Source organism: Neodiprion virginianus, chromosome 2 (assembly GCF_021901495.1).
Source record: "Neodiprion virginianus isolate iyNeoVirg1 chromosome 2, iyNeoVirg1.1, whole genome shotgun sequence".
Taxonomy (NCBI): Eukaryota; Metazoa; Arthropoda; class Insecta; order Hymenoptera; family Diprionidae; genus Neodiprion; species Neodiprion virginianus.
This window is the reverse complement of record NC_060878.1, coordinates 8,914,438-8,941,776: the sequence shown is the minus strand read 5'-3', so window position 1 is coordinate 8,941,776 and position 27,339 is coordinate 8,914,438. Positions and strand designations below refer to the sequence as shown.

Here is a 27,339-nt window from a genome sequence, read left to right as displayed (position 1 = left end):
GGTAACAGCTAGAAAACTAATTTTCATTTTCCACCTAGAACTATATTTTTCGATTGTGGTAAGAAATGAAAATAGTTAAGGACTGAGCGGTAACCGGAACTAAAAATTTCTTTTTTCGCTTCATCCACATTCGAACCGTACGTAAAAGCGTCCATGACCAATTTACGACGTTTCCATCTCACGTTTGAGCAATTTCATTCATGCCACGGACCGGCCGTGATGATCTCGTTGACCATCGGAAGAAGGTCGAACCTTGCGGTGTGGCGACCACGCGACGTTGCGCTTCCCTCCGACCGATTGAACTGTCCCAGATAGAATTACCGTGGTACCTAAATTTGCGACGGTAAAACCTGAATGGAATGCCGCATACGAAGCTGCGGCCGGAGGCCATGCCGAGAAACCGTGTCAGCCAGGGACCTCTACACAGTACCAAGTTTCCGATGCAACTGGCAACTGAACCTAATGCCTCTAATGGGATTACCCGACAGATCCGTAAGTGCGCCCGGACTCCCAGGACCAGATAAGGACCCTTGCGGAGGGTACAAGCGCGGACAGCAAATAGGGTCTGCATGTCGACTGTGGATGTCCGATTCCCGCAGACCACGAGCACGGCCACGGTACGGATACCTGAACTCGGAAGCCTTGGCTACCACAAGGATCGTCGAGCACCCGGGGTATGATTTACGACCCATCCAGTTCATCCAGTCCTAATAAACGCTGGGCAGTCCGGCGAAGCCCACCGTTGACCTGTCAATCCTTCCCTCGTCTTAAACGGCCATTGTACCGCCCTCCGGATAATCATGTTTTTTGCAAAACTGTTTTTCTTCACGGTCGCAAAGTTACCGATGCTTATTCGTCCGCTTGATACCTGCACCGTGGATCGGTGTTGACTCCGGTCCGGGCTCGCTTATCGCTCAGGAAGTAGACACCGTTGTCGTAAAGCAAAGTATTTCCTATTTAGCTTTCTCCAAAATTACCCATCCCGATTACCATCTCACCCACGCTCGAAACTGGCACTAGTTTGCTCTCTGATTTCTGACTTTGATTTATTGGAAGCGGTATAGATCTCGGTCCGCTGATAAGCCGCGTGTTTTTACCCCGGAACGAAGTGCCTTCAACTATCGATGTCGGACTGGTAGAAGCTTTTGGAATTGCGCGTGAGCAGTGCTTGCAAAAGTTATAGTTGCGGTTATACAGAGAGAGAGAGAGAGAGAGAGAGAAGTACCAGCTGCGCTGCAGTATGATACCTACAGTCAGTGTGACGTCTTCCGACGCTGAGAGTTTATCTGTGATATTTTATCAAGCGGGCAGGCATCTTGCCCAACGTTATAAAATCATCTAGCCCCACCTACGGATGCACAAGATGGCTGTGAAATCTGGTTTTACGGTAATTTAGGTACCTACGTCCTCCATGTTCGTCACATGTCCGTGTTCCTCAAACAATATGGTAGCCGGTGGGCTTTGGTGTTGCTTCACTTTTTTCCCCTTAAAATAAACCAGTGCCGCAGCAATACCTGCAAGTATACCCATGGTGCCTAAGACCTCTCTCTTGGCATAAAAAAATATATTTTCTATGACCAGCGAAGGCCATTGCCTTCGATACTTTGCACTGCGCAGGTAAGTCAGGTATGTATACGTAACAGCACACGCACACTTTTGTGTTCCGTTTCCACGTAAGAAGTGACGTAATATTCGAAGGAATTTTTACACCGGCCTCTAAACTCTTCATGACGAACGAAGTCCATTGAAACTCAGATGCTGAAAATTTTTTCCTCTATTCCAGAACGAAAAAAATTTCTACAAATCGGTAACATTCCCCACGTATAAAACTACCGTTCCCGGTTGTCCGATCCATTCGATAAATCGACGAAAGGTTTCGGGAAACTTTTGGTGTTTACTACAGCTTGTTATTATCAAATCTCAATGTTAGGCCATGTTAAGAGTCCAGTACTACGCGCGTTTCACTGTTAATCGTTACTGCAGCAATTGCAGCTTGTGCAACTACACATATAAGGTTTGAAAACAGGTCCGAATTCAACTTCGAAACAACTTCTCAACGCATAATCTCCGTAACTGTAAAGGTATGTGTCCAGCGATGCAGTCGTTTGCATGCCGAGTAAAAGTTAAACGATTATTCCACCATGGGGCCCGAGCATCTCGTTACGATAAGGACACTTAATAAGATCCCCGGACAGTCCGTCTCTCGAAAGTCTCTCTCACTGTTTTTCTCTTATTTCCTTCTTCTTCTCTCTCTCTTTTTAACTCTCTCTCTCTCCGTCTGTTTCGAGGCAGGTATGCACGCACTAAGTAAAGGTATCCATCCTTCCCTGGCCAGTCTTATCTCGTCTTCCGCCCTGTGTCGACTGTCATTTTTTTCCCTTCTTTTCAGGTTTTCTTTCCTCCGACCAGAAACCAGCGCAGGTTATACCGTCCTCCTCGTGTCTGGACGCAAGGTTCACTGTTTACGAGGGTGGGGCCCGGGCCCATCATCCGACAAAGTAACGCTCGTTCTGTTTATCCAAAAATTTAGAAATCCCACTCCTCGTGGTTTCACACCTTCACTGTTGGGTCAGTTTTAACCGGATTAACGATAACAGGAATGTACACTGCAATTGTCACCGAACCGTTGCAAATTTCTTATCAACCAAAATTGTCTCGCCACTACCAATCCCAAGTCTCTGGCTCGGGCAGGCTGCTGCCTTGGAATCATTTTACGACCTCGCGTTGAGAAAATTTTTTCCGGACATCGAGGACGAATCTCAGGCGAGCGATTGAGGAGGGGCTAATTTGAGCAATAAAAGGGTGTGAATACCGCACCCTGCAGCTCTCGAGTATAAGACAAAAGAATATTGTTGAACGTGGTAGAGCGGCGGCAGGAAAGAAAAGGAAGGCGAACACCTTTAGGTGATCCTGAGCGAGCCGACGGCGGGCCGGAAACTCGGCCGGCGCCTCAGCTGGGAGTTTTATTGGACAGAAGTTCCCTCCGGTTCTCCTCCGAGACGCTCCTTCGCTGACGGAGCCTTAGCAAAGGACGCCGGATCGGATCGGACGGGATCACCGGGTCCAGTATGCGTCATGTAGCCGCAGTAAAACCCCATTCCCATTCCGAGGGAACGAAACCGAACCAACGAGCCGGCCGACCCGGGTCGAACGAATGTCAACCGTAAACCTCGCGAGGCAGCACTAATTAGCCCGCCTGAAATAAACGCCACAGACGGGCCAGCTCGCTCTCCTCTTTTCTTCTCGGCGCCTCCGGGGACCCCGAAATGTCCGTAATACGGATGGTATACGCGCGTTTTTTGAGTCCCAATTTTGATGCCGCGGTGAAGCGTGGCGCGCCTGATCGTAAGATTTCGTACCGGGACAGGTGGTCGTTGCAATTGCTAATTGATCGCGGGTACGGAGAGAAATTCACTCGGGTTTTTGTGAAACTGGATTCCTGTGGTCATCCTCCGCAAGAAATCATCCTATAATCGAACGGATTATCCTTTGCGAAGAGTAATTGAAGGAAAGTATCACGAAATTACTGAACAAACCGCAGGTCTTGCTTTGCCTCGCACGGCTAAACTCGGTGAATAACGATATCGTGGCGGCCGAAGAACGCTCTCTTTGCGATACGTTGCATTAGCCATTTCCCGCAGGAAAATAATTCAAATAACAATGGCGTACGGTGCGAGAGTACAGAGACGTTTCACCGCTTCGTAACACCATTAATGGTCCGCGGTCGATGACCGCATGTGAAGTTCAGCCTGCTGATAAATATAGCCGATATACAGTACCAAGAATCAATGTAATATACACACGATATGTATATACATAGCGAGAGAGAGAGAGAGAGAGAAATATAGATGGACAAATTCATATTTTTCATCCATAGACATGTTGCACGATATTACAAAGTAATCGAGTAAAGAGAACAAATACATATGCCAGAGATGGGAATGGGAAAAAGTGACAGTCTCAGCCTAACTTAATTTAGAACTACAACTAAACCTTTAGCCATAATTGTAGCGATAGAAGACGGTAGAGCGAGGGAGAGAGAGAGATAGTGTTCTAAATTGAAAATTAATGTCCAACTAAACGTTTTCCGATAATCGAATGGTGTTCCAATCACCGGCCGTTCTCCGTGATGGTCTTGTCCGATCCATAGTTTTTCTCTTCCCCTTATCGCGCCTGTAATCACGTTCTCGGAAATTTTACGATTCAAACAGTGTCAGAATGACGCGTGTAACTTTTCACCTGAAACCCTATCAACGAACCTTTATCACTAGGAGATAGAAAAAAAAAAAAGGTAGAAAAAAAAACACGTAAAGAACAAAATAAAACAATTATAAAGAAAGAAGTCGACGTGTAATTGAGAAACATCTGTAATTATCAACTATGCACCCAATTAGCGGTGTGCGCGGTGTGGATCAGACGGAAAACTTGGGCCCTTTGAAACGGAATCGAGCACGCGGAGACCCGGCGAGTTGACGCGCGCGTTTTCCCCGGACGGCAGATGTCTGTATCTACCGGCGCCAACGGTATTTATAAATAAGTAACGCGTCAGTAGGTGTCCAACCGGGTAGAACGACGTCGACGGCATATAAAACCGAGCGTCGGGATACGGCTGGATGGATGTGTGCGAGTGGACGGTGGTGAGCCGTTGTCTGGAAGCGAGGCTCTTGGTCTTCTCTGTCTCCCGTATAAAGTACTCAACGAAAATAATGCGACGCGTCCGTCCCGCAGGGGTAAAATGGAAATGCTTGGCAGCAGGCGGCGAAACCCTGCGGTTCGGAAAGCCAGTGGCGCCCCTGGAGCGAACCTCCGAACCCTCGGGAACCCCCGGAGGCTGTAGTTTGCGTGATAACCACTGGAACCCCTTAACCCTGCAGCGTGTGCCAGTTTTGGAGACGAGAGGAACGCGGCGGGAGGTCATTGCGTCACTTTGCATCACCCTTTTGCTCTAGGGTTGATCAACCTTCGCTCTGTCTTCGAATGGAAAACACCGTGACTTTATGGAACGAGGACGAACGAACGGAATATGGGATACCTGAAAGATTCTCGGTCTTTTGGGTCAAGGTATGTAAGTACCATTTTACAATACGGTCACCACCCTTTGCAATCATCGCCCAGGAGAAGCGAGCTCATTCTGGTTATTTCTTTTTTGTCCAATTATTGCCATGAGCTTTTCCTCTTCTTAGTTTTTCTGCAACCGTTACTAATAGGTGGAAAAAACTGTTGGACAGTCAATTTCTCCACAAAAGAAATCGTTGTCAGTTTTAAGGTCTGGTAAGAAATTCAGGACTTCATGGAACAAGGACGAAGAAACGCAATTTTTTGTTTCCAAAAGATTCCCAGTCTTCGAGGTCAAGATGACTATTTGCCCTCTCCCAGTACACAGACCATGTTTTGCAACCGTAGTTCGGAAGAGACGAACACTTGCTGTTTCTACTTACCGCAAGCTTATGGTTATTTCTTTCCAATCAAATTACCGCCTCGAGTGTCACCGGATCCAAGTTTACCCAGAACTGTTACCAATGGGTGAAAGAACACTTGGCAACCCAAAAGAAGCGAAGAATCGAATTGTTTTCACGTGGTCATCACCGCGTCTTATAATGGACCACGTCGAAGAAATTTATCAGCAAATAGTGTCGAAGCAGGGAACGTGATCTGCATGGGCCCACCCAATCGAAACTTTGTGCGTCATCCAAAACACTGTATGGAAAACGTGCGCGGACTGTGAATATCGACATTTGAATTTCGAAATTTCTACAACATTTCGTTGTTTACACCGCTCGGTACTTTGCGCGGATTTCATTCTTTCGCTAGGCGCACAATCACGGGTGCACAAGGTATAATAATCCCAGTGTATAAAACGATGGGAATATAAGCTAGTCCATGGCCGGTATCGTCGTTAGAGGCGCAACCCCCGTGAGTATTGACACTTAGGAGGTTGGCATAGGTGGTTCCTACCATAGACGATCAGTATCGGGGTATGTAATGCGCGATACGGGTTAGAAGAGTGGGACGAAGGGTGTGTCGATGGGCGTGTGTAACGTGGTTATGACAGAGGTACGAAGGTGAATACGGGTACGAGGCCTTATCTTTAATCAGGTGCAAAACACGAGGCCTCGCACGAACCGCAGGCCTCGATGTCGGCTGTTACGTGCTCCTATAGGAAACGAATAATTATTGCAAACGCATCCATAATGCAACGTGCCTGTCCGGACGCCGGGACGTCGGGACGCCGTCGGGACGCCCGGACGTATGTTAGGTCCGAGACCTGGTACCCTGTGCAACACTCTCGTGCAACGATGCTGTTTCTCAGAATGAAACCGTACCCCGTGCCTAGGTGGTGCTGCTGGTATCGCTGAAGCCGAGGACCTTATTACCTTACTATTCAGGTATATGCTCACCGAACTTATCTCCGTGTACTTTATTTACTCGCCGTGTTTGCGCTCAAATTAAATTAATGGTCGTCCCGCATATTATGTACCTCGCGAGCTACTCGCAAACACCGGTTCAATTCCACCCGGTCAAACCGCGTCTCAATTTACACGCGCAATCGTACACATCCTCGATTCGCGATGCATATTCTCGGTATCTTCAACCAGCGATATTCGTAAGGGATGAATCGTGGAGGTCAAGGTTCGTACGAACGGACGAAACAAGTTTCCAAATCCCAAGTTCAATGGTACCGTAAGAACAGTCATATGGCATGCGCACAAGCTTTCATCACCAGTTGACATTGGACTTGTTCGATGTGTTGTGCGAATGATTATTTAAAGGCAAAGCTAATGAAAGATCCAAAAATAATGACGCGATTCCGTGCAGTGCTAAATTTCAATGCGCACTCGGTGGGTCACGGATGAATAATTCAAACCAAGCTACACGTACGAGCATACGTGTCTGCGGGGTCTCTGGGATGGATCTATAAAATATGTGACGTGACGTTGAAAATCTAGATTATACGAGGGCACCGGTCTACCCTCCGTTCCGTGTTTCGCAATCGTTTCATTATACCTGCCTGCCCGTTCAACGTGGGGCTGAATATGTATAAATAATTGACCGATTTGTCGATGAGAATATAAAGTTAACGGGTTGAACCAGCTTGCTAATGCGGCAAAATTTACGCATTATTTTCAGTCTCTGTGCATACAAACGGTGCGAACGACGCACAGACTCGAGCGAAGGTTATCATTATCTTCAATTTTGGGCGATGGTTTAGATTCGCGATAAGAACCGATCGCTCCCTCAAGACGTAGGTACGGTTCAGATAAACGACAGATCGTATGATACATCCTCATTTTCATGAAAATTGTTGGAACGACATTGTAATACAGAACCCGTGAAAGTGCAGACGTGCCTGCGAGTAACTGCGCGAAAATGTCGCGCATCGCGAGCATGATTCGCGGGTTAAAAACCAACCGCTGGACGAATAGACGAGGTGCACATCGTGCTCGTGATCGTGCCGCGGTTCATGGGCTGCTCGAACGAATGAGCGACTCGCGGAATGATAATGATCGGCGGAAGTGTTCGTGCTAAAATATGCAGATCCGGCTAAATTGCTGGGCGCAAGGGTCTGCGTACTTACGGGTCCGTGTGTACGGAGAGAGGTGCAGGGTAGGTGCAGCAAAGATCCCAGATCGAGTCGGGGTGGGCTTTGCATGGTCTGCGGACGAACGGATGGATGGATGGCGGAGGAAATTCGCCTCTGTGAGCCGCCGTTGGCGTCACGCATCCATCGCGTATAACACGCGTGGGAAGCACTTGCTTGTTTTTAATCATTATTACTTTTTCATCGCATTGTTATTATTACGATCGTAATCTTGTCGTTTTTCTTTTTAAAAGTTTTTACTCTCTTTTCATCGTCTTTTTGTTCAATTTCATCCCATCGCGTATAATACCGCGGTATGCTTGTACTGTACTGTACACCATACTTCGCTTTTTACGATCCGTCGGCTGCGGATGGTGTATTAACCTCCTCTCCGACATTTTAAAATGCTGCGCTGAAAGCGCGCGTACATGTCGATTGATTTTTTAAAATCGACACTGAAGGATATTGGAGAGAGAAGGAAAAGTGATCGTATGCAGAATCAGTCAAATTCAACTGCGAGTAACAGTTTCTTTTTTCTCATGTTCCATACACTTTTAGATCATTTTTTAACATTGCAGTGTTTCTCCCAATTCAAGAGTTGGAGTATTCGTTGAAACGAACAAGACGTCAGTGATTACAAATGTCTTGCAGGATCTTTTAGTTTCACGATACCTTGTCGATCTAGAGAATATTCTCATATATATTCACGATTCCTTTTTCCTTACAAGGAAATTACAAAGGAAATTTAATATATATATTAAAGAATGTAAAAACTGACGTTTGAAACCTGTTTATTAGTGTAACAAATACAATGCAACGAAATTTATCTATCGCATCGATGAAGCGATTCTTGAATAAAAAGAATGATCTCATTGGTTGAAAATCCGCATCTCGAATATTTTCGTCAATATGAACGAGAGTCTTCGAAGGCGGACCAGAGTCGGAATTTAGACGCTACCATAAGCCTGCAGGTACTAAGCAGAGCCTCGTTTAATACTTTTGGGTCCTCACGCCCTATTCAGAGCCATGAGAGAGCTATCTTTTCAATAGTTTGACCCCTTGTGGACCTTAACCCCTTATTATAACCTATTCTGGTACTTTACGTGATTCTCCTTTCGCATAAGAGCCTCTTTACTGTCGTAAGGTCCGCAAAAAGTACCGCAGTAATGTCTGGTTTGGTGATTATATTACTCTACTTACTCCAAATAATTAGATGCGTTAAGCTGTAAAAGTCATTAGCAGTAAGCGGATTAAATTAAGGTATCATGACAAAATAGAGTAATATGAGCACAATAAGTACTCTTTCATAAGATTCATACTTGCAATTAGACTTAAATTTATGCAGATGAATCTTCCGTATAGTTTTCATTATCAATAACTGGGTCTATAATTCATCGCTATTAAGTTAGAGATGATTGTCACATTAACACTTGAATCAAGTATTGATCTTAGTATTCAGTGACTGGAATTGTATGTATATTCCATGGCAAAGGACCTGTAGAGCTTTCGAAGATGTCCTACTTTGAACCAAAACGTGGAAGGAACGAAAGTATCGGGAAAGTTTGGGTCTAGAATAGGTTCTCTTTTCGGTTCGGAGTTAGTTCTCTGCGGGTCCCACAACGTCCTATCAAACGTAGGACTGGCAGGCGTAGACGAGGTTCTAAATTTCGACTCGGGAAGCGACTATCCGTCGAGAAGTAGCTGCGGCGAGGGAGCTGAAAGCGAGGTTGATAAACGCCGGAGCAGAATTCCTGCAGCTCTAGTGTGTCCTATACGCTAATGAACTTAGTTACACGAAACAGCCATTAGGAGCTTCTCTGTGTGTCCCGGTAAACTTGAAACGATCCCTGCAAACGCGCCTGTCCCGTCTCCGTGCCGCACGCACGGAATCACCACGCTTGTCAAAGTTGGTTATTACAGGTATACGGGTGCACCTGATAATTTAAAAATACCGGTACGAATTGTGCGTGTAACAAAAAAGCGAGACGACGAATTGCAGGCTGAATTACAGAATCGAACAAGCTCGAAGGCAGAAAAACGTGCCAATAATTGCGGACGTTGGCGATGACGATACGCAGCTGTGTGTTCGGTAATGCGAGCGTGCAGAATTATCGTCATCGTCGTCGACGAGTCATGCGTGTACGTGTGAGTGTGCGGATGGGTATTGGATGTATAAGGATGCGTATAATACAGACAGAAGATACCTGAAGGTGGGGGGGGGGGGGAGGGGGGAAATGTTATCCCGCCCACGTTACTTCTGTTAACAAATACAACCGACTGGTTAACATATATTTATGATAATTTATTATGCTAACAAGCCTGAGGTAGTATTATGTTTGCTTCAAATATGCCTACAACAGCCACCGCACGCGCGTTTCAATATCGAGTTATATTCCAGCATCGCCAATCGTAACCCGCAGAGCTTAATTGTATCTATTTACGTGCAGCGAGCTTTCGTTCGTTAAAATTTCATCGCGATACGGCGGAATTTCAAATTGGACCTAACGGTTGTGACGGAACTATGATTCTTCCGGAATTTCAGCTCATACTGTATCGGCCGTTTTGAACCACTGTACAAGCCTAGCTCCGTGAAGTTCGTGTACGCTAATTCGATACGCAGATACACTTGTACAACTTGCGTAGTAGGATATTCCAACAAAATAAAGGTGGGCAAATATTAGCCCGTCTATTAACGCTAAGTGAATTATTAACAGCCGTATGTAATCGTCCAACATATCTACTAATCAATTTTGCTCGTGCCGCTTTATTACGGGAAGGTGTACATACATGAAACGAAGTGTAAACAATCCTGTTTTAGGTAAACATTTGCCCCTGCAGTGACGGCATCCGGTTGTTGTCGAATCGCAAGAAACTACAAGCAGTCGGATAATCATGGCAAAAGGATTCAGGTAAAAAAAAAAGGCAGAAAAAAGTAGCTAATTCTAAACTTATCGTTTGAAATTTATCGTGAGAAAATTTGGATAATGAAACGTCGGAGACAAAAAATCAACGACAATCGACCACTTTTTCGAATTAACGCAGGACAAATTGCGCTGAACCTGATTACGATCTGGTTTGCGATTATGCGAGTATACATATAAGGTGAAAGAGGAGTGGGAAAGATGACAAAAGGAGGGGAATGGGATGGAGAAAAACGGTAGCACGTACCGCCGCTAATTAATAGAATAAGCAAGAGTTTACTTGCGACGAACAGACGTATCACTGCAGGAAAAGTGGCATGAACTAATTAACTCCTAAGACGGACAGCTCCCGTATAATAAGAAGACAGACGAGCCTGCACGGGTTCGTTCGTAACTACACAAAGAGACGCGTGCACGGGCGTACACACTCGGATTGTACGATTCGACGAGGGAAAGAAGAGTGCTGAAAGTTTCGCCGTTACGCGCCGGTAGCAGGAGCTGGCGAAACGCGCGAATAGGTGGCCAATGCGAGGATCGAGAGTCTCGGTAGATTCGCGCGCCGAGAGGCGAAGGACCGCGCTTGCGCAATGATCGACGGCGCATGCGCATCGATCGACCGCGCACGGCGCAGGAGTATACGACGTGCAAAGTTGTCGCCGTTGCGTCCGTACGATTTCTCCTCACGAGTTGAGGCGCCTCTGACGACTCGATCGAGGGATCGAGCGAAGGGCACTGTATCGCGGAGGTGCGAGCTGTGGAATAATAATTTCCGAGGACATGAGACATGATCTGCCGCAGGTGAGAGAGCCTCTGCACCGTGTTCGCGTGCGGCCACCGCTGCTGCCGTCGTCGAGAGGCGCAGCTGCCCGACGATCCTGAAACGCCGCGGGCGTCCTCATCGACGGTATCATAAGCGCGGCTACCCTTCCTGCACCTTCCTGCAGGCCCTGGAGAAGGGCGCGATGCACGAGTCGGACGTGTAAAGCGCCATTATACCTCGTCGGTATGTTTCCTTGGCGTCAAAGTTGGGCCCCGGTCCTCCTCGCGTAACGTACCCGCGCTTATGACCGCGCGGTCTAATCTTCCGGGGCCCGGGCCCCGCCGGGCCCTTTGAGCGCCCCCACCACATCGCGCTCGCCGCATCTGCGCGCATATTATGCGCGGGGCCTTTGATTTCTACCTTTTTTTCAACCTCAGCTGTATTCCTTAACCGCTCGTAACGTATTTCGATCGATCCCTTCCGTTCGGATTTTAAGTAGCGCTTCGCGTAACGACGTAATATCCCCCGGTAGTGATACGGTATATATACCCACGCGCATCCTATCACGGGTCAAACGAGCACGGGTCATATCTCAGCTTTTTCAATTCTTATTAGTCGATGTTGTACCTTTTTCAGTCTGCGTCACGCACGCTGCGCACACGGTACCTTGATGTGTGCGTCGGCATGAAAGTACACGTTTTTTGCCTTCTTTGTACGGTACCGGTCGAAACTTATTTTATCATTCTTTTTTTGGTTCTGCAGATTCGAAAATTTCTTCAAGTGATCCGACGATGTAGATCACGATGAACAGTGTTTTGCTTGTATCTCAACTCGGACAGCATCGAATAAATTATTTGATTTTTGCTTTTCACAAGTTATAGAACGAACATGTTTAAGGAAGTAATTTTTTCACTCAAAGAAAAGTGTTTATGATATAACGTGGAGACCATTTTGCAAAATATTCATCGACTGAAGCTTTGAAAATTGACATAAAACACCAATAACTAACTGTGATTTTAGAACAAAAAGGTTACGGCTATATTTGACGAATTGAAGGTAACAAAAATTAAACAATTTTGAAATAAAAAACTATATCGTCATTTTTTTCGGGCGCTAATACAGAATCTACCGTATAAACTACGATATTCATACCAGCAAAAACAAAACCGTTCGTTCATTAGGATTTACCAAAATTGTAAATTTTCGACAAAATTCCTCACCTTTATTTGTTTATTTATTTACTTATTTATTTATTCAATCGGGATAAAGATTACGTGAGTAAACCTGCAGGAGTAAACAAAGTTACCTGTTGGCAGAGCTGGTCCGAGAGAACTCAAACCTAAATTTGATTCGATAAATTTGATTAAACCACACTTTGATACAACTATTTCGAAATTTACGTGACCGTGTATTATTGGAAAGCTCCCGTATCGCTTCCGCAGTCGCAAGTCACTCGTTAGCGATCATCAGTTCTGCGTAAGAGCGCGGACGTTGTGTATAAAATTCTATCAGAGCTCGAAAGATAATTGAAAGTTTTGCACGAAGTGTCGATAAATCTCTCCGAGCGAGGATAATAATCGACCGACGGAGGTTGGCGGTGGAATATAAGAGAGGGTAGGTAAAAGTAACTGTGAGAAAGAACGAGATCGCATCTATACCTATGTATAGGTATATACCTATATAAAGAGAGCTGTGGAATTAAAAGAACGACTTGTCGGCTAGTTGGCTCCGCAGTCTCCCAGCTCCATCTCCTCTCCCTTCGTTCCGTGTTCGCTGAGGAGTGGATGGCGGATCCGGGGTCGGGCAATGCGAGGGTGGTTGAATACCAGGCAATCTGTTCGTCCCTCGCCCTCCCTTCGAGCCTCTATACGGAGCGCTCGGTATCGAGGGTAGGTATTATATCTATACGTGTATACCTATACATACACACCGTAGCCACACGCCGCAGAGCCGCTACCACTGCCGCACAGCGTGAAAAGCACATCCGAATTGAATCATTGCTGAATAAGCGGGAAAGTGCCCGGCGGAGCCGAGGGGGGAAAACCCCGACGACATCGGCTTTTCGCACCCCGAATCTTTTCCTCCTTTCCTTCTCGCCTCGCTTTCGTTTTTCCCTTTTTTCTCACCCCAGCGACCCCGGCTTTCACCTCAAACGTCTTATACCCTGCATCTTCCATCTCTCTTTTCTTTTTTTTTTTTTTTTATACCAATTGTGCTTTTCGCGGTAACAGGTAGCTCTGTATTCTTTCACCCCCCTCATCGACTAGCAACCATCCAGACTTTGAATCTCACTCGTTTTACTTTGGGAGCCTGAATTGTGGTTAGGAGTTCGATTCGACGGGTAATTGTTGGGGAATTTTAAAGAAACTGTGTCACTGCCTTAGCGGTGTTTACTCGATGTTAGACCGTGATTGTAAACTTATGCAAATCCGTATACTTTGTTGCAATTGGATCGTGATGTAAGCAGGATTGAAGGTCTTTACTCCTGATTGGAATGTAAAAACACCGCTAACATAAGTCAAGGTTCGAAATATCTTTCCACAGTAAATGATCTTACTAACGATGGTCTTTTTCCACTCGATTGATTCCCAAACGAACAAATTAACCTCAAAATCAGTAATACAGTAATCACAAATAAGAAATTGAGGACAAAGATTTCACTATCAATCTGGAGTACCTAAATAAATCGGAACCGGTAACATAAAATGCTCGAGTATTAAGGATGTACAGTCGTGTGGGTCGAAATCATGCCAATTTAATTAAAATTATACAAATTGTTTTCACTTTTATTTTAGATATCAGTATAAAATTTGAAAGTCATTGTCTGAATCATACCGGAGTTATTTTGCTTTTAATTTGTTGTGATTTTACTTCGATCCATACGATTTCCCATAAGAATCAATGTAAAGTCACGAAAAGTCAAAAGTATGATAACTCCGACACGGTTCGAACAATCGCTTTCAAATTTTACACATGTGTTCAAAACGAAAACGAGACCAATTTGTATGATTTTCATTTGCCTGAAACAATTTTGACCTACACGTCTGTACATTCTTAAACGAAGCGAAACCTGATAGAACCCAGAGGATCGTCGGCGCCCGATAATGCGATGGCAAAGTTGAAAGTGTGTCGAGGGGATCGGGGTTGATGGTCGGCAGAGGCACTTGCCCGCGATCCGGGTGACTCGGGCCGCTGTTCTATGCCCCATTCTTCGCGGTGGAACCCCATTTGCGAGAAGAGGCCGTGCACACGCAGGAACCCCGGGGGTTGTGCGGCGGGCGTCGCACCCCATTTCGGAGTTTAGCCCAGCGGCATAAACACTAAGTTGGCTCAGTGTTCTAATTGAAGGACGGAGGCGGGGGCGGGCGAACGGACGCCGCTCCACTCGAGGAGGGCGGCGTTTCCAACCCTGCAGGGCGAGTTGCCCAAGTGTGCCGACGTCCGTGTGTATCGCTCGTTGGGTCTACCCGTCTATCAGGGAGCGCGTTATCCCGCAGCCCTTGACTAGGTGCGCCAGGTTCATCCCCGGGATCTTTGAGCCGCCTCCACCTTCCGCTGGTTCATTAGCCCGGAGCCCTGCAACGGAGGCGGTGACGAGCCTTGAGCAACAGTTTGCGGTGTGTACGAAGGGGGTGCTCTCCTTATTCCCGAGAACGACGACGATGCTCCCATGCTCTCAAAACTTACCCCAACCCAAGTTTTCACCGCGAAGCAAACGTTGTCCCAGCTCCGTGCCGACAATGAAGACGAGAACTGTATACGCAAAGTTTATGCGAGACCCCGGTTGTTACCAGGCTGCGTTTCGCCCTCCCGTTCCCTCAACCTCGGAGAACATCTTCCTTCGTCTTGTCCTCCGACGTATCCGACCCCGAGTCCCTCGCGTGACGCTCGAAAATCGAGGAAACTTTCACGGAAAGCTTTTGTTACAAGTTTTCCCCGAGTGCCTGCAGTACGTATCTAGCCATCCGGCGCGAGTTTCGACACTCGCAGTAACACCGATCTACTCACGATTCTCACCAGGATGTGTAACTATGGATGTAGAAGGCATTTCGTTCTACACGTAAAGACGTTTAGGAGACGGATAACTCTGCGTATGCATGTTTGGCAATCTCTTTCGGAAACTTGGACAATGCCTATTATAGTGCTTGTAACTTTCCGTACACGTACACGGATACCATTCTCATCCGGAAGCTTGAGAAGGTATCTCTTGAAAGATCTCTTCGACAGATCTATCATTTCCAGAATAAATGTACGCACCATGATCATAAATGGCCTGTCGAAGCGGGCAGAAGACCAGAAAAGACCACGAGAAGGCGATAATGATTGCATCGAAGTAGACACGACCATGTACCCATTCGCCTTAATGGATCCTTCGGGATTCTCGCTACTGGATATTCCTCCGAGCAAGAAAATCCTTCAATCCCAAGCGAGGGAGAGAATCACGGATGATGGACGGGGGGAACGAAGTCCCGAAGCATAACCGGAGGCTCAGTGATCAGGGGTTCGAAACCTCGATAAGAAGACGTAGCTCCATCGAGCAACGTGCACACGTTTGACTTATGACTACACTGGATACGGGGATGTTGTCGAAGTCCACGTGTCCCGCGGACTTTTAATGTAGCCATACGAAAGGCGCGTGCATCAGGGATGCAGGGCTCTGACATTGCCGCTGTTGTTGTTGTTGTTGCAGAGAAGTGATCAACGATCGACGCGCGTCCCCAAGACTTTGTCGTATTATAAACCTACGTGTACGAGTATACCTACACCTAATGGCGCACGTGTCCTGCGGGCCATGCGGGATCCGGACACGTGTCACGTGTGCCTTACACCGCACTACCACTTCGCAGACCAATGTGTACCCCCATGTACCGCGTACATTTCGGAAGGAAGGAGACTCCCACGTGTGACAAGTGCATGGCGGCCTGCAGGGGGATGGTGGAAGGCGCTTGACAAGTGCGGCCTTATAAATGTCACTCCCTTAAACCCCTGCGGAAATGACCGTGCGAACTTACACAGCGGCCCAGTGACGCTATCAAAGTACTCGAAGGAGGCGTGAGGAGAGCTTCTAGGGTGCCTGAATCGTGTCCTGTGTCCTGCACGTGCAGTCGAAATGTAATGAAAACACGTCAGGCAAATTAATTCTAACAAGTCTCTCTTTTTCTGTGAAGAAGAAGAAAAAGGGGTCCAACCTCTCGAAAATGGTAGGGAAAAAGACTCTCATATAAAGAATCCCACGTTTTAAATCATTCTTTCACTTCCTAGGCAACAAACAATACCTGAGTATATTCATCTTATCACTGGTTTTGACCGATCATTTGACTTGAAATTGTTCAACAAAATTGGCAACTCCATTTCATCCGAAATTTGTAATCCTCTTAGACAACTTGGTCAACTTTCACTTCGTGTTGCGGGGATTTATACACAGTGTGAGATTTTCTTCGTGTAAATTTTTACTCTTTCGATTACGACTTTCGCACGAAACGATCGTTGCGCGGAGTTGAAAATATACGAGAGAATTTTCAACGTTGTGTATGGAATAATAAGCGGGCAGTATACAAGAGCTCGGCCGGCTGACTGGGTTCCTCTTAATATTCATACGTATGCAAAGATCGCGTGCGACGTCGGGTTCACGTGGTGTTACCGTAAACGGCGACAAGACAGCCGCTTATTAGAGAGCGTTATACGTCGGGTTTTATCTATTGTCTCTACGTCCGTTTCATATAATATATTATACAATATGCCTCCGATTACTCGATCACAGACCAGATCTTAGACGACCCTCGACTTTTATACATTGCGGAGACGGAAGGTGAGCGCGATCTGATTTAACGCCTCAGAGGATAAGACCCAAGGTGTGCCTTGTACTTAGTGCTACTCCGCCAGGTATAAACGAACTGATCCCCTATCTCGCGGATTAACCAGAGGCTTTCGCGATCCTCGAGCGGAGACAAAGTTCGCGTTGTTCGTTTCAAGCCGCAAACTTCGGAAGCCTGATTCAGCAGAAGAATTCCTTACACTGCGTGGTTTCTGCGAGGTTCAATTATTTAGTCACTTCAAGTATCAGCAAAACACTAATCGGAAAAATCGCTGTTTTGCATATTCAGAACAAGTTTAAAGTACTTCGGTTAGCAAAATATCAACTGTACAGCTGTGAAGATGCACACTTTTAAAAATTACCGTGAATACACTACACATTTACTGTGCAAAAGATTTGTCAATTTACGAAATCAGGTTACAAATTTACAAATACGGTGCAGCGACGTAAATTATTATGTATTTGTATTAATTTTCCATGACAAAATGGGTGACCAGAAAATCGTTTGTTCCGGTAACGATCAGTTCGCAAAGTTGCCGGTCATCGTGAACCGATACAGAGATACACCATGGATACTACCCAACCGTACCTTGTAAGGGGGGAAGAGGTGGTTGCTTTTTAATTAAGACCATATAGTTCCACGGGGCAGCCGAGGAATTAAAAGCTGGATCACAGCTGGTATTGTTGGATCAGAATCGAGGCTGAATTACAAGGCGACCTGAACGAAGGGTGGGCAGTATATGTGACAACAACGCAGTATCGCGATACGATCCCGATAATATCAGGGATGTGCAAAAGTTCCCGGCGTCGCACGTGGACGACGATACGTAACGTTGGTTGTGTTCGAGACTTTGCTTTCCTATCTCAAGCATTTCTGTATCGTACGTGGTACGAAACTGACCATAATCTAAAAAGAAGATAGGATATTCTTATCCTGAAAGTTTGTGCAAAAAATGGAAATGGACTGGCACGAGTGAAAGTACGCGTAGAGAGTGATTCTCAAAATTTCCATGGTAATTTTGATCTGTCTGATAAAACACGTTCCGGAAGACCCCGTGAGCTGAAATCCGATGATTTGCAAGGACTGCTGGATCGAGATGACTCCCAATCGAGTATACAGTACAGAAATGCTTGAGATAGAAAAGCAAAGTCTTGAACAGAACCAACGTCAGGTATCGTTATCCACGTGCAACGCCGGGAACTTTTGCACACCCCTAATAACAGTAGACTTTCACTGTTTTCTCTTTTCTCATTTTGTTTTTAATTTTTGTCCTCCTCCTTTGCTCGCCTCTGTTTCTCACTCTCCTATTAAACCATCAAACCATGCAGTCGCGCTGGTTCCTCCTAGCTGCTTGGCGCAACCCGTCGCGTCGCCCGGAAGTGGAAACGGTTTTATCTGCGGGCCCGAGGTGGACACCGAACCAACATACAGGTGCGTCCGCTCTTTCATTATCGCGGTCAATAAATTTCTTTTAAAACTTCGTTTAATTGCTCTAGCGTCACTCCGGCTTCCCCTTCTCATCCAAAAGCTCCGACACCTTTTGCAGCCGCGCTCTGCAGCGCCCTTGTGATATATGTACTTCGGAGTACCTTCTCGATGTCAGGGGGCGTTTTCCCCGTTTATATGACTCAATATTAGCCGTTTATTCACCCAGCGAAAAGCGTGAGAGAGTATAAAATGAAAATACGTCAACGTTATTTCAAAATGTGCCGTGAGATTTTTGGGCAAAGTTTTTACGTTTCTGCTTTAAGTAAATTGTATTTTTAGAACAAATCTTACGTTCAGCCGTTCTAAGCAACCAAAATGTATATAACACAGATTTATATTGACTTGAATAAATTTTGATGCACATGTATATATCAACTGTAGCCTATTCGCAGAGAGCTCTTAACACAGATTAGCAAGTGGATTCATTTTCTATGTTCATTTATATTCGTACACTAGACTTTGTTGCAAAGGTTTACGTTTGTTAACATATTTAACGAATGAAACGCCCCAACTGCATATACAACGTTTTGAACTAAGTAATTTGTAAACAAACCTTGACGAGAAATATTCAAACAATTAATGTTAAGCGTGGACTGAAAAATTGAATATTATTCGTATTTTTGCCGAGATACTTCGAAATCGGATCCGGGTTGCGAAAATGTTTCGCTGATCTATCAGCAAGGTAAATGGAAGGAAGAAAAGGTGATGACAAAAGATGAGAAAAATGTTAAAATTCGGGGATTTCCGAGGGCCGATTATCGGGATTCGTGACCCGGACGAGGCTCGACGAGGACGTGGAGGAATGTCGCGAGCTTCTGACCAATAAGTCGACCGGACTTGTCTGCATACGCGGCACCTAGCCACACGCGTTATAATGCAGGTATACCGATAAGTCCGAATGAAGATGGAGAGCCGGAACGCCCAAGGAATATATGAATAGAGATATCAGCTGCTGGCGAGTAAACGCGAGCCGATCATCGCGACTCGTGAGCTTTTACACAGACTCTACCAAACTTCACCGTGGCTGAATTACACTTTGTCTATTTGTTTGTCTATGAATTGCAGTTCGGTTCCCACAGACAGTTTCTCCTTCTCACTACTTTTCCTCCTCCTCTTGTTCTTCTTCTTCTTTCCTTTCCTATCGGTTTTTTTTCTTTTTTTTTTCCGTTTCCCCATGTGCGCCACGGGGCCACATCACAAGGCTGTTACTACCAGGTGAAGGAGTGCATGTCGCCGTGGGAAAACCATACGTGAGCCTAACTAACTACCAGCCTCTCGTTCACTACGCCTACAACTATTTATTTCAACTTATAACTCCTACGCGTCCATTCGGCACCGCTTCTTACGCATCTCTTATCGCTTGACCGTTCGTTGCTCGATGAATTTAACAGCCTGGATCGGACAACTCACGTATGCACAGAGAAAAGTGAATTTTTTTCGTTGGATACGACTTTACTGGAAATTCAGTGACGATACGTAGATTTTAAATATATTTTAGGAAAGTTTGCGTTAAAGTAAAAAAAAAATCATTATTTATTATTATTAATTCTCGACTATTTATTTCTTCATTCGATTCATTTTTCTCGGTCCAGCGTAAGATTGATTCTTAAAAAATGTTATAATTTTATTCGAAGTAAATTTCAGAAACATTTCTCATTCACCGATAAGAAACTGGCAAGCTTTCAAAATTGTCCGCTCGATACTCGTTTAGATCCGCGAAATCTTTGCACATCTAAGAAATCAAGTACTGATGGTTACAAATTCTAAAAAAAATTATTCAAAAACATAAACCTTAAAGAAAATATAGGATAATTTTATGAAACACGATATCTATTTTGCAGGTCAAGTTTTGGAAATTTGAAAAAGCTTTCAAATCAAACTTCTCCCATACCATGAGATTTCGCTCATTGTTAGAATTACGATATTCATCGAATTTTCAATTATTGATTTTTTTTTTGTTTTTTATTTTTTATCTCTTTATTTTGTGACATCGCCTGAGTTTCACATCTCACGCTGCTTGCCTGAAAATAGCGATTTATACCTACAACAGCTGTATATGGATACAATTCTCGAGCTACGGAAGAAGAAGAAGAAGAAGAAGAAGATGAAGAAGAAAAAGAAAAATCCGAGAATGCCTCTGAAATTTATCGCTGTTCGTAGACTGGCACTTTTTGACGGTACACCATCAATTATACTGATTCATCAGTTTGGAAGACACTGCTATATCACACGGGGTTTCACTCGGCGAGAGGAACGGAGGGAGGGAAGCTTAGCGGAAATTTTCGTGTTCCGTGGAATTTATTACCGTGACGTAACAGCATCAGAGGACTTGTTTCATTATACATATATTTATACGTATATATTATAAATACCGTACAGATTATATTCCCTTCCCGTTTAAATACCGACGCTAGACTAAATTCGTTATCCAATAAAATTTGACGAGCTGCAATCTTTGAGTTACAAGCTATACAAATACTACATAACGTCTTATTTTTGGATAATTAATTCGTTTGGTTAAAATCGTACAAATATCAGCATAAGTTTTACAAATTTGTTATTCGGACAACCGTTAATTCATACCCGAGAGAATTTAAAACCAGCGCGGTCGGATTTTATGTTTATCACGATTTTTATACTCTTACTATAGCGTTTTACCGGGAAACGATGAATGGCTTGTTAATAATTAACATCGCGGCGAGAGGTGCTAATTAATCAATTGCGTATATTTTGCTCACTGATCACGGTTTAATAATAGCGATAAAATATGGAACACGATCACGTTACACTTCCTCCCGGGTTTTCGGGACGTCGCGGCGTCGCTTGTTTCTCTTCCGCTCGAGAGATCCGTAACCGTAGGAAATAATATAACGAGTCCCAAAAGGGAAGGAATGAAATATGGATCAACAAACGCTTGACGGCACCTCGTGAATACATATATATATATATGATACGCGTATATTACGAGTATAATATGGCAGAGATTAGAAACAATACGTGGTTAATTAAAACAATGTGCGCGGAACTGGAAGCGGAATGCTGGAAATAAACTGCGACTTCCGCATCACCTCGGGAAATAAAGAGAGAAAAATAGAGAACAAATGCCAGAGGATGGAAAAGAAAAAATTAAACTTTCGGTAAAACGGACGGCACACTGCCAGTTATCCAAAGTTAGAATCCTGTCCTTGTAATTCAATACCATGTGTATCACATATTCAATGTCTTTGTTACGTGGAAATAAACCTTGTGTCAAAATTTGACGCCGATTAGAGCAGTATTAACGTAAATACAGCGTACGATGCTTCTAAATATGGCTTAATTTATCATTCTTGGGTTAGAAAGTAATTCACTGGACAATTTGGGTGGGTGAGCTGTATCCAGAGAATTTTGGTACGCTTCTGAGAATATATTTGAGAATTTTACTTTAACAATAATTAGCTCGCTTATCTATTTCACTTTCAAACAAAATGTAAAGCTTTCAAGTTTTACAAAGTACGAGAGATACGTCGTATTGACAGACAGCGATTAACGCGTTTCTACCAGCTACGTTTGAAAACGTTGGTTCTGAATGATTACCCGGAAGTCAGTAACGTTAACGAAACGGAAGATTGATTGAAACAATCGCTAATTTGCAAGCTTATAATGATCGTGCAAAGTTTCTCTCGAGTTTGCAAAATACCTACGAGTTTAGCGTTTATACTGAATATCTCGGATGATTGTAAAATAGCGAAATGAACCATTTTCGAAAGAAAATACATTCACTTCCATACTCGGAAGCATTGCAGTCCAACAATGCTCCGTATTGCTTAAAATTCCGACAGAACGTTTATCTTCGGCAAAGGAAAACAAGCTTGCAGTTTTATTATCAGTAGATGAAGCAAGGCATTTCGAATGCACACTCCTACGCACCGATAGAAGTTTCTAAATGTAGAAAGTACAGGTGTCTTCGACTATTTTCACTTATCACCGTAACCGAAAAATATAATTATAGATCCGAAGTGGAAATTAATTTTGTAGCTCTAACCAGAAAATTCGTTACGTGTCACGATTCTTTTGATGAACTTTACTGATTCTACATTTCCTTGTAACTATCGTAATGATCTGATGTTGATTCAATAATGAATCGACGTTAAGGCCTTGTAAGATTAAAAGAAATGTGGTAAACTGTACAAACATATTTAATGCTGCAATAATAAGAATAAACTGAAATAACGATAACTGCACGGAGAGAAGAAAAAAAAGCAGATTTTACTCAAAACCGTGGAAAAAGAGAAACAAAAAATCTATTATACAATTTTTTTTTTATGCAACAGTACAACATGTCGGAAATATTTTCCCAAAGGTTCAAGTCAATTAGAGTAAAAGTCTACGAGAGAGAGACTTTGGAAATTCCTCTCATCAGGTTCGACCGGCCGAGAGCGTCGCAGGTTTATCGTTCTTTTCTCAAAACTATATTTTTGAAGTCTGTAGCTACGATTTCTCAAAAACCAATGCACCGATCGAATTGAAATTTTGTACACTTCTTCTAGATAGAATTGACTCGCGATTGAACGGAGAATTTTTTTTTTTTCATAGATCACTACTTATCTTACAAGGCAATATATGGTGTAGATTTTACCGAATATCTCATTTCTTGCATAAAACTCTACCAAAACTTCAAATTACAATTTTTTTTTTTAAATCCTTCGTCCAATCACAACCTATACTCGCTTAGTAACAGAAAATGTTGGATTTTTTTTAATTCTGAATTTTTGGAACCTATCAAGAGTTATCGCGGCCACCGCAAAGATACTTTTTTCCAAGAGCCGAACATCTGAATTTTCAAAACGTTGTTCAAATATTCTTATTTTCCATTCTTAATAGTTTGAGTAAAGTAATTGTTGCATTAAATTGAAAAAAAAATTTAGAGACGACGGACTTTTCTTCACCTTCGAAACCCACGCAGCTCCTTGAACCGTTTCATTATATCGACACACACGTTTCACTGCTACAAAAATTGAAATTCTTCGCAGCGTTACGTCCGATATAAAAGGTGTCCAGCCGTCATGAGTGGTCATATATCGTCCGAACGCAACCTTATCGCGGGCGAATCTGAACTCAAGTACTTAAAGGCAGGTGCGGATGCTCCGCGTCTTTGACCACGCGCCCAGCCCTAATGCCTCCGATTCTTTTCGATCCCGTATCGATGTATCGTATTCGTCCGTACAGCTTTCCTATCCGCTCATTTAAACGTGTATACGCCGCCTAAATGCCTATAATTTCGGGCGAAATTACAGGTTGCGCGGTAACTTTTTTTCCTATCGTATTTCCACGTCTTATCGTCTCTCTACACAACGAGCTTTTCCCTACCTCGAACCTCGGGGTCCGTCGGACCCTTTCTGATCTCAATTTTTATTCCTCATTATGTTTCTTCCGCGGCGATATGAGGGGCGCAACAAAAATCCCCGAAATTGAAACGAAATTACTGTGTTTACTCTCTCGTCAGCGGCTATTTCTATTTCCTCCTCGACTCTGATCCATGTAATGACATCTAAATCCTTCCGCGCGGGAGGGCTCGATAGGTATAATTATTTTTATTGCTGTTTGGCTTGGGCAAACGAACGGAATATACACTCGGAATCAACAGCGCGTGCCACAGCTGCAACACTTATTCCCCACTTCGTCGTATTACTTCATTTTATTCGAAGGATCGGCTCGTGGAATCTATCTAGATTTTTCGCACTCCGATGTGATATGATACACGGTGTTTTGCCCGACAGGTGCGCCGCCATCTTTCGAATCTATCTCTGCCTGTTATTTAGATAATATTTACACCGCGCTTATCAAGATCATTATTAAAATTCTGCCCGGTTATAATTTGATCACGTTCTGAAAATCGTGTTATTCGGATAAAATTTAAACATGCGTTATTCGTTCTAATTCAGATTTAATTTTCGGTTAGAAATTCAGTGGCAATTTTCAATATTCTCCTACGTATATTACTAATTAGGCTTCTATTTTGCTTCCGTGCGTGGTTTTGTTATTCCTAGAACATGTCGTGTCTGTGAAAGAGCTCACTGAAATTTTGGAGTAAGTATATTTCACACCTGATTTCATAAAAATCTCTAATATTCACTTCGAAACTATTAAAGAAAAAAAGTTTTACGAGGCTGCAGAAGTCACTGAATTTGAATTTGACGTTTAATTTTACAAATCGCGCTAAGAGAAATTTTTAGTTCCGGTTGCGGCTCATTCCTCAATTATTTTCATTTTTTACCACAATCGAAAAATATAGTTCTAGGTAGAAAATGAAAATTAGTTTTCTAGTATCCGTTACTATTCTTTCTCATTACGATCACTGTTGCTATATTTTCTTGCAACCGTTGCAAAAATTTAACGCTTGTGCGACATTAAATTGACGTTGAAGCCTTATTCAACTAAAAAAGTAGAGTAAACCTCGGAAACTGATTCAGCGTTGCAATAACCAAAAAAGGATCGACGATAGCGCAAAATGGTTAGGCGTACCTCGTTTTTCGTAATTCCAACGATATTCAAACAGTTTTTTTTAACGATACCTGTTTTACGGAATTTTTCTAGTTAACGTAACAAATGAAATTTTTCTCTGTGCGTCGGGGAATCGAAAATGCAAAACTTGTGCGCTGCGGTCAAAATGTAGGCCGCAAAGCTCGAGTCCAACAACGAGTACCTGCAAACATCGTTTACTGTATCATCGTACGCGTTTCGCTGTTGTACAAAGGTTGTAATAAATACACTGAAGCACGAGGTGAAAATGAACGGTTGCCCTTCTTATTTGAATGAAAATTACGAGCTCCGATTATCGCGGAAATATAGAGCCGTCTACATTTGTTCGCATAATTCTCTCTCCGCATACACGCGTTATACGTCCACAACGCTTCGGATACGTGGCAATGCACTAGTTTCATTACTTTCCGATATCTCGTTGCGTGCTTTGCAGCGTAAATTGCGCAACGATAACGTCTTTCCCGCGCCAAAACCTTTTAGCCTCGTTGCTGCATCGCAGGCTTTAGAAAACACTCGACATATTCCATACGTCTCATATTTAGCTGAACTTTACGTCTCATGCCAATGCAGTTTGTTTTTTATTTCATGCCAGTCAGGATAACGCCTCGTTCTTAGAAACTCCTTAATCTTGAAATTAGTCAAAATGACAACGTGATAAATCGAACGTTAGAATTTCAACTTGAAAACTTAATCGCATGATTCATACGCTCATAATCGAACCACAATTTCATGTGAAGACTATGTAAAACGTTTTTAAATAATTTAAGTGTGTTTCGAATGAATTTATATATATTTTATTTCTCGGCGACGGAATACAACTTTATTTGTTAGAACGATGTTATTTCATAATTTACTCTGTCGAAACTTTTATTGGATTAGGCGATAAAAGTTTGTTCAGATTTAGCGCTCGTCTTCGAAACTTCATTTTTCGATGACTAAACACTGGCCAAGAGTAATGAAACATTGTTATCTTCGAACAGTGACGTAGACGCTGTGCTCTTGTTTGTTATATAGACGGTAAAAAAATTCACTACGTTCCGAAACCTAATTTTTTTTTTATCGAATCAAGATTTTTGGAACAAAATGCATCAGCAAATCGAAAGCAAAAGCAAATCGCGTACCTACATTATTTTCTCGATACAATAACGTCAGCGAATGGAACCGATTTAACAAAAAATCATTCCAACATCGTGTGTCTTTACGTATTAGATGAAGATTACATTGAAAAATCTGATCGATAAAACAGTTTGATCAAATTGTACACGTTAATAGTGAAGAAAAAAAAAAAACTCTAATTTCCCACTTTGCAATAACTCTAAAAACGTTGACTTTTCAGGATACAAACCTTGATCCTTGCTTTATTACAATTCACGGAATTCCAGACCTTCATAAAATTGCAAAATACCGTAATTTCCAAAACACGCATCGTTCACTCGTAACGTTTATTACTATCCATCAACATCGACCTCGTTATTATTTCACAGCACTTGAACGTCCTCGCCTAGAAAACCGCACCGCGTGTCAAATCCGTGACATTCCGCAACCCTCGACCGGTGTGTATTAGAAAAAAAAAAAAACAAAAAACAACAACAAACTCGAAATTCTCGAAAATCGAGGATCTTCCAACAAGGTGGAATTAACTCACCTCCTGCTGGTGCATAAGGTACTCCGAAGCTCCGGTTTGCTGGGGTGGCTGATCAGGGTTCGCGACATCTTGAAGGAGGCCCACGTGCTCCCAACAGTCCTCCGACATGTCCATGCTGCCCGGTGGTTGTACCAAAGTAGAAATCGGAAGAAAAATTCCCTCGAAAACGCGCCTCGACGAACGTCGACACAATCTGTTTATCAACAATATCAATATCCTTCGATACGTGCACGGAAGTCACCGCGATCACTGGCCGTTTGTGTGTATCTTTCATACATGCCCCGAGTAACAACCGTCCAATGAAGACAGAAAAATATTATCTTCGTACAACAGGGGATGTGCACAAAACCGTAACGGCGATTCGATTCAAAATTATCACTTCACAAGCATTCAACAAAAAAACAAAAACAAAAAAAAAAAAAATACAAAAACGAAAAAAAAAAACGCCGCAATCGTCAAGTTTTACAATCACTGATATGCATGATACGATACAGTCGTTGCAGACTTTTTTGCCCGCGTAAAATTGTCTATAGGTATAATACGATTATTACCGCAGTTTTTTTCTTGTTACAATGGTTTTGTTTTTTTTTTTTTTTTTCTCTTTCGTT

The 27,339-nt window shown here is 43.5% G+C and overlaps 1 protein-coding gene across 3 annotated transcripts in view; it reads right to left on the bottom strand.

The window, feature by feature from the left end:
• The window catches only part of LOC124298790 (homeobox protein araucan), a 67,645-nt gene extending 40,534 nt beyond the window's left edge, over positions 1–27,111 (bottom strand). For 2 of the 3 annotated variants that reach the window (XM_046751282.1, XM_046751283.1), the window contains exon 1: positions 26,732–27,109. In XM_046751282.1, the coding sequence (XP_046607238.1) occupies positions 26,732–26,845 (114 nt within the window). In that variant the 5' untranslated portion in view covers positions 26,846–27,109. Of the gene's footprint in view, positions 1–26,731 lie in introns of all 3 variants that reach the window. The other variant, XM_046751281.1, reaches the window with a different exon arrangement.
• Positions 27,112–27,339: the final 228 nt, after the last annotated feature.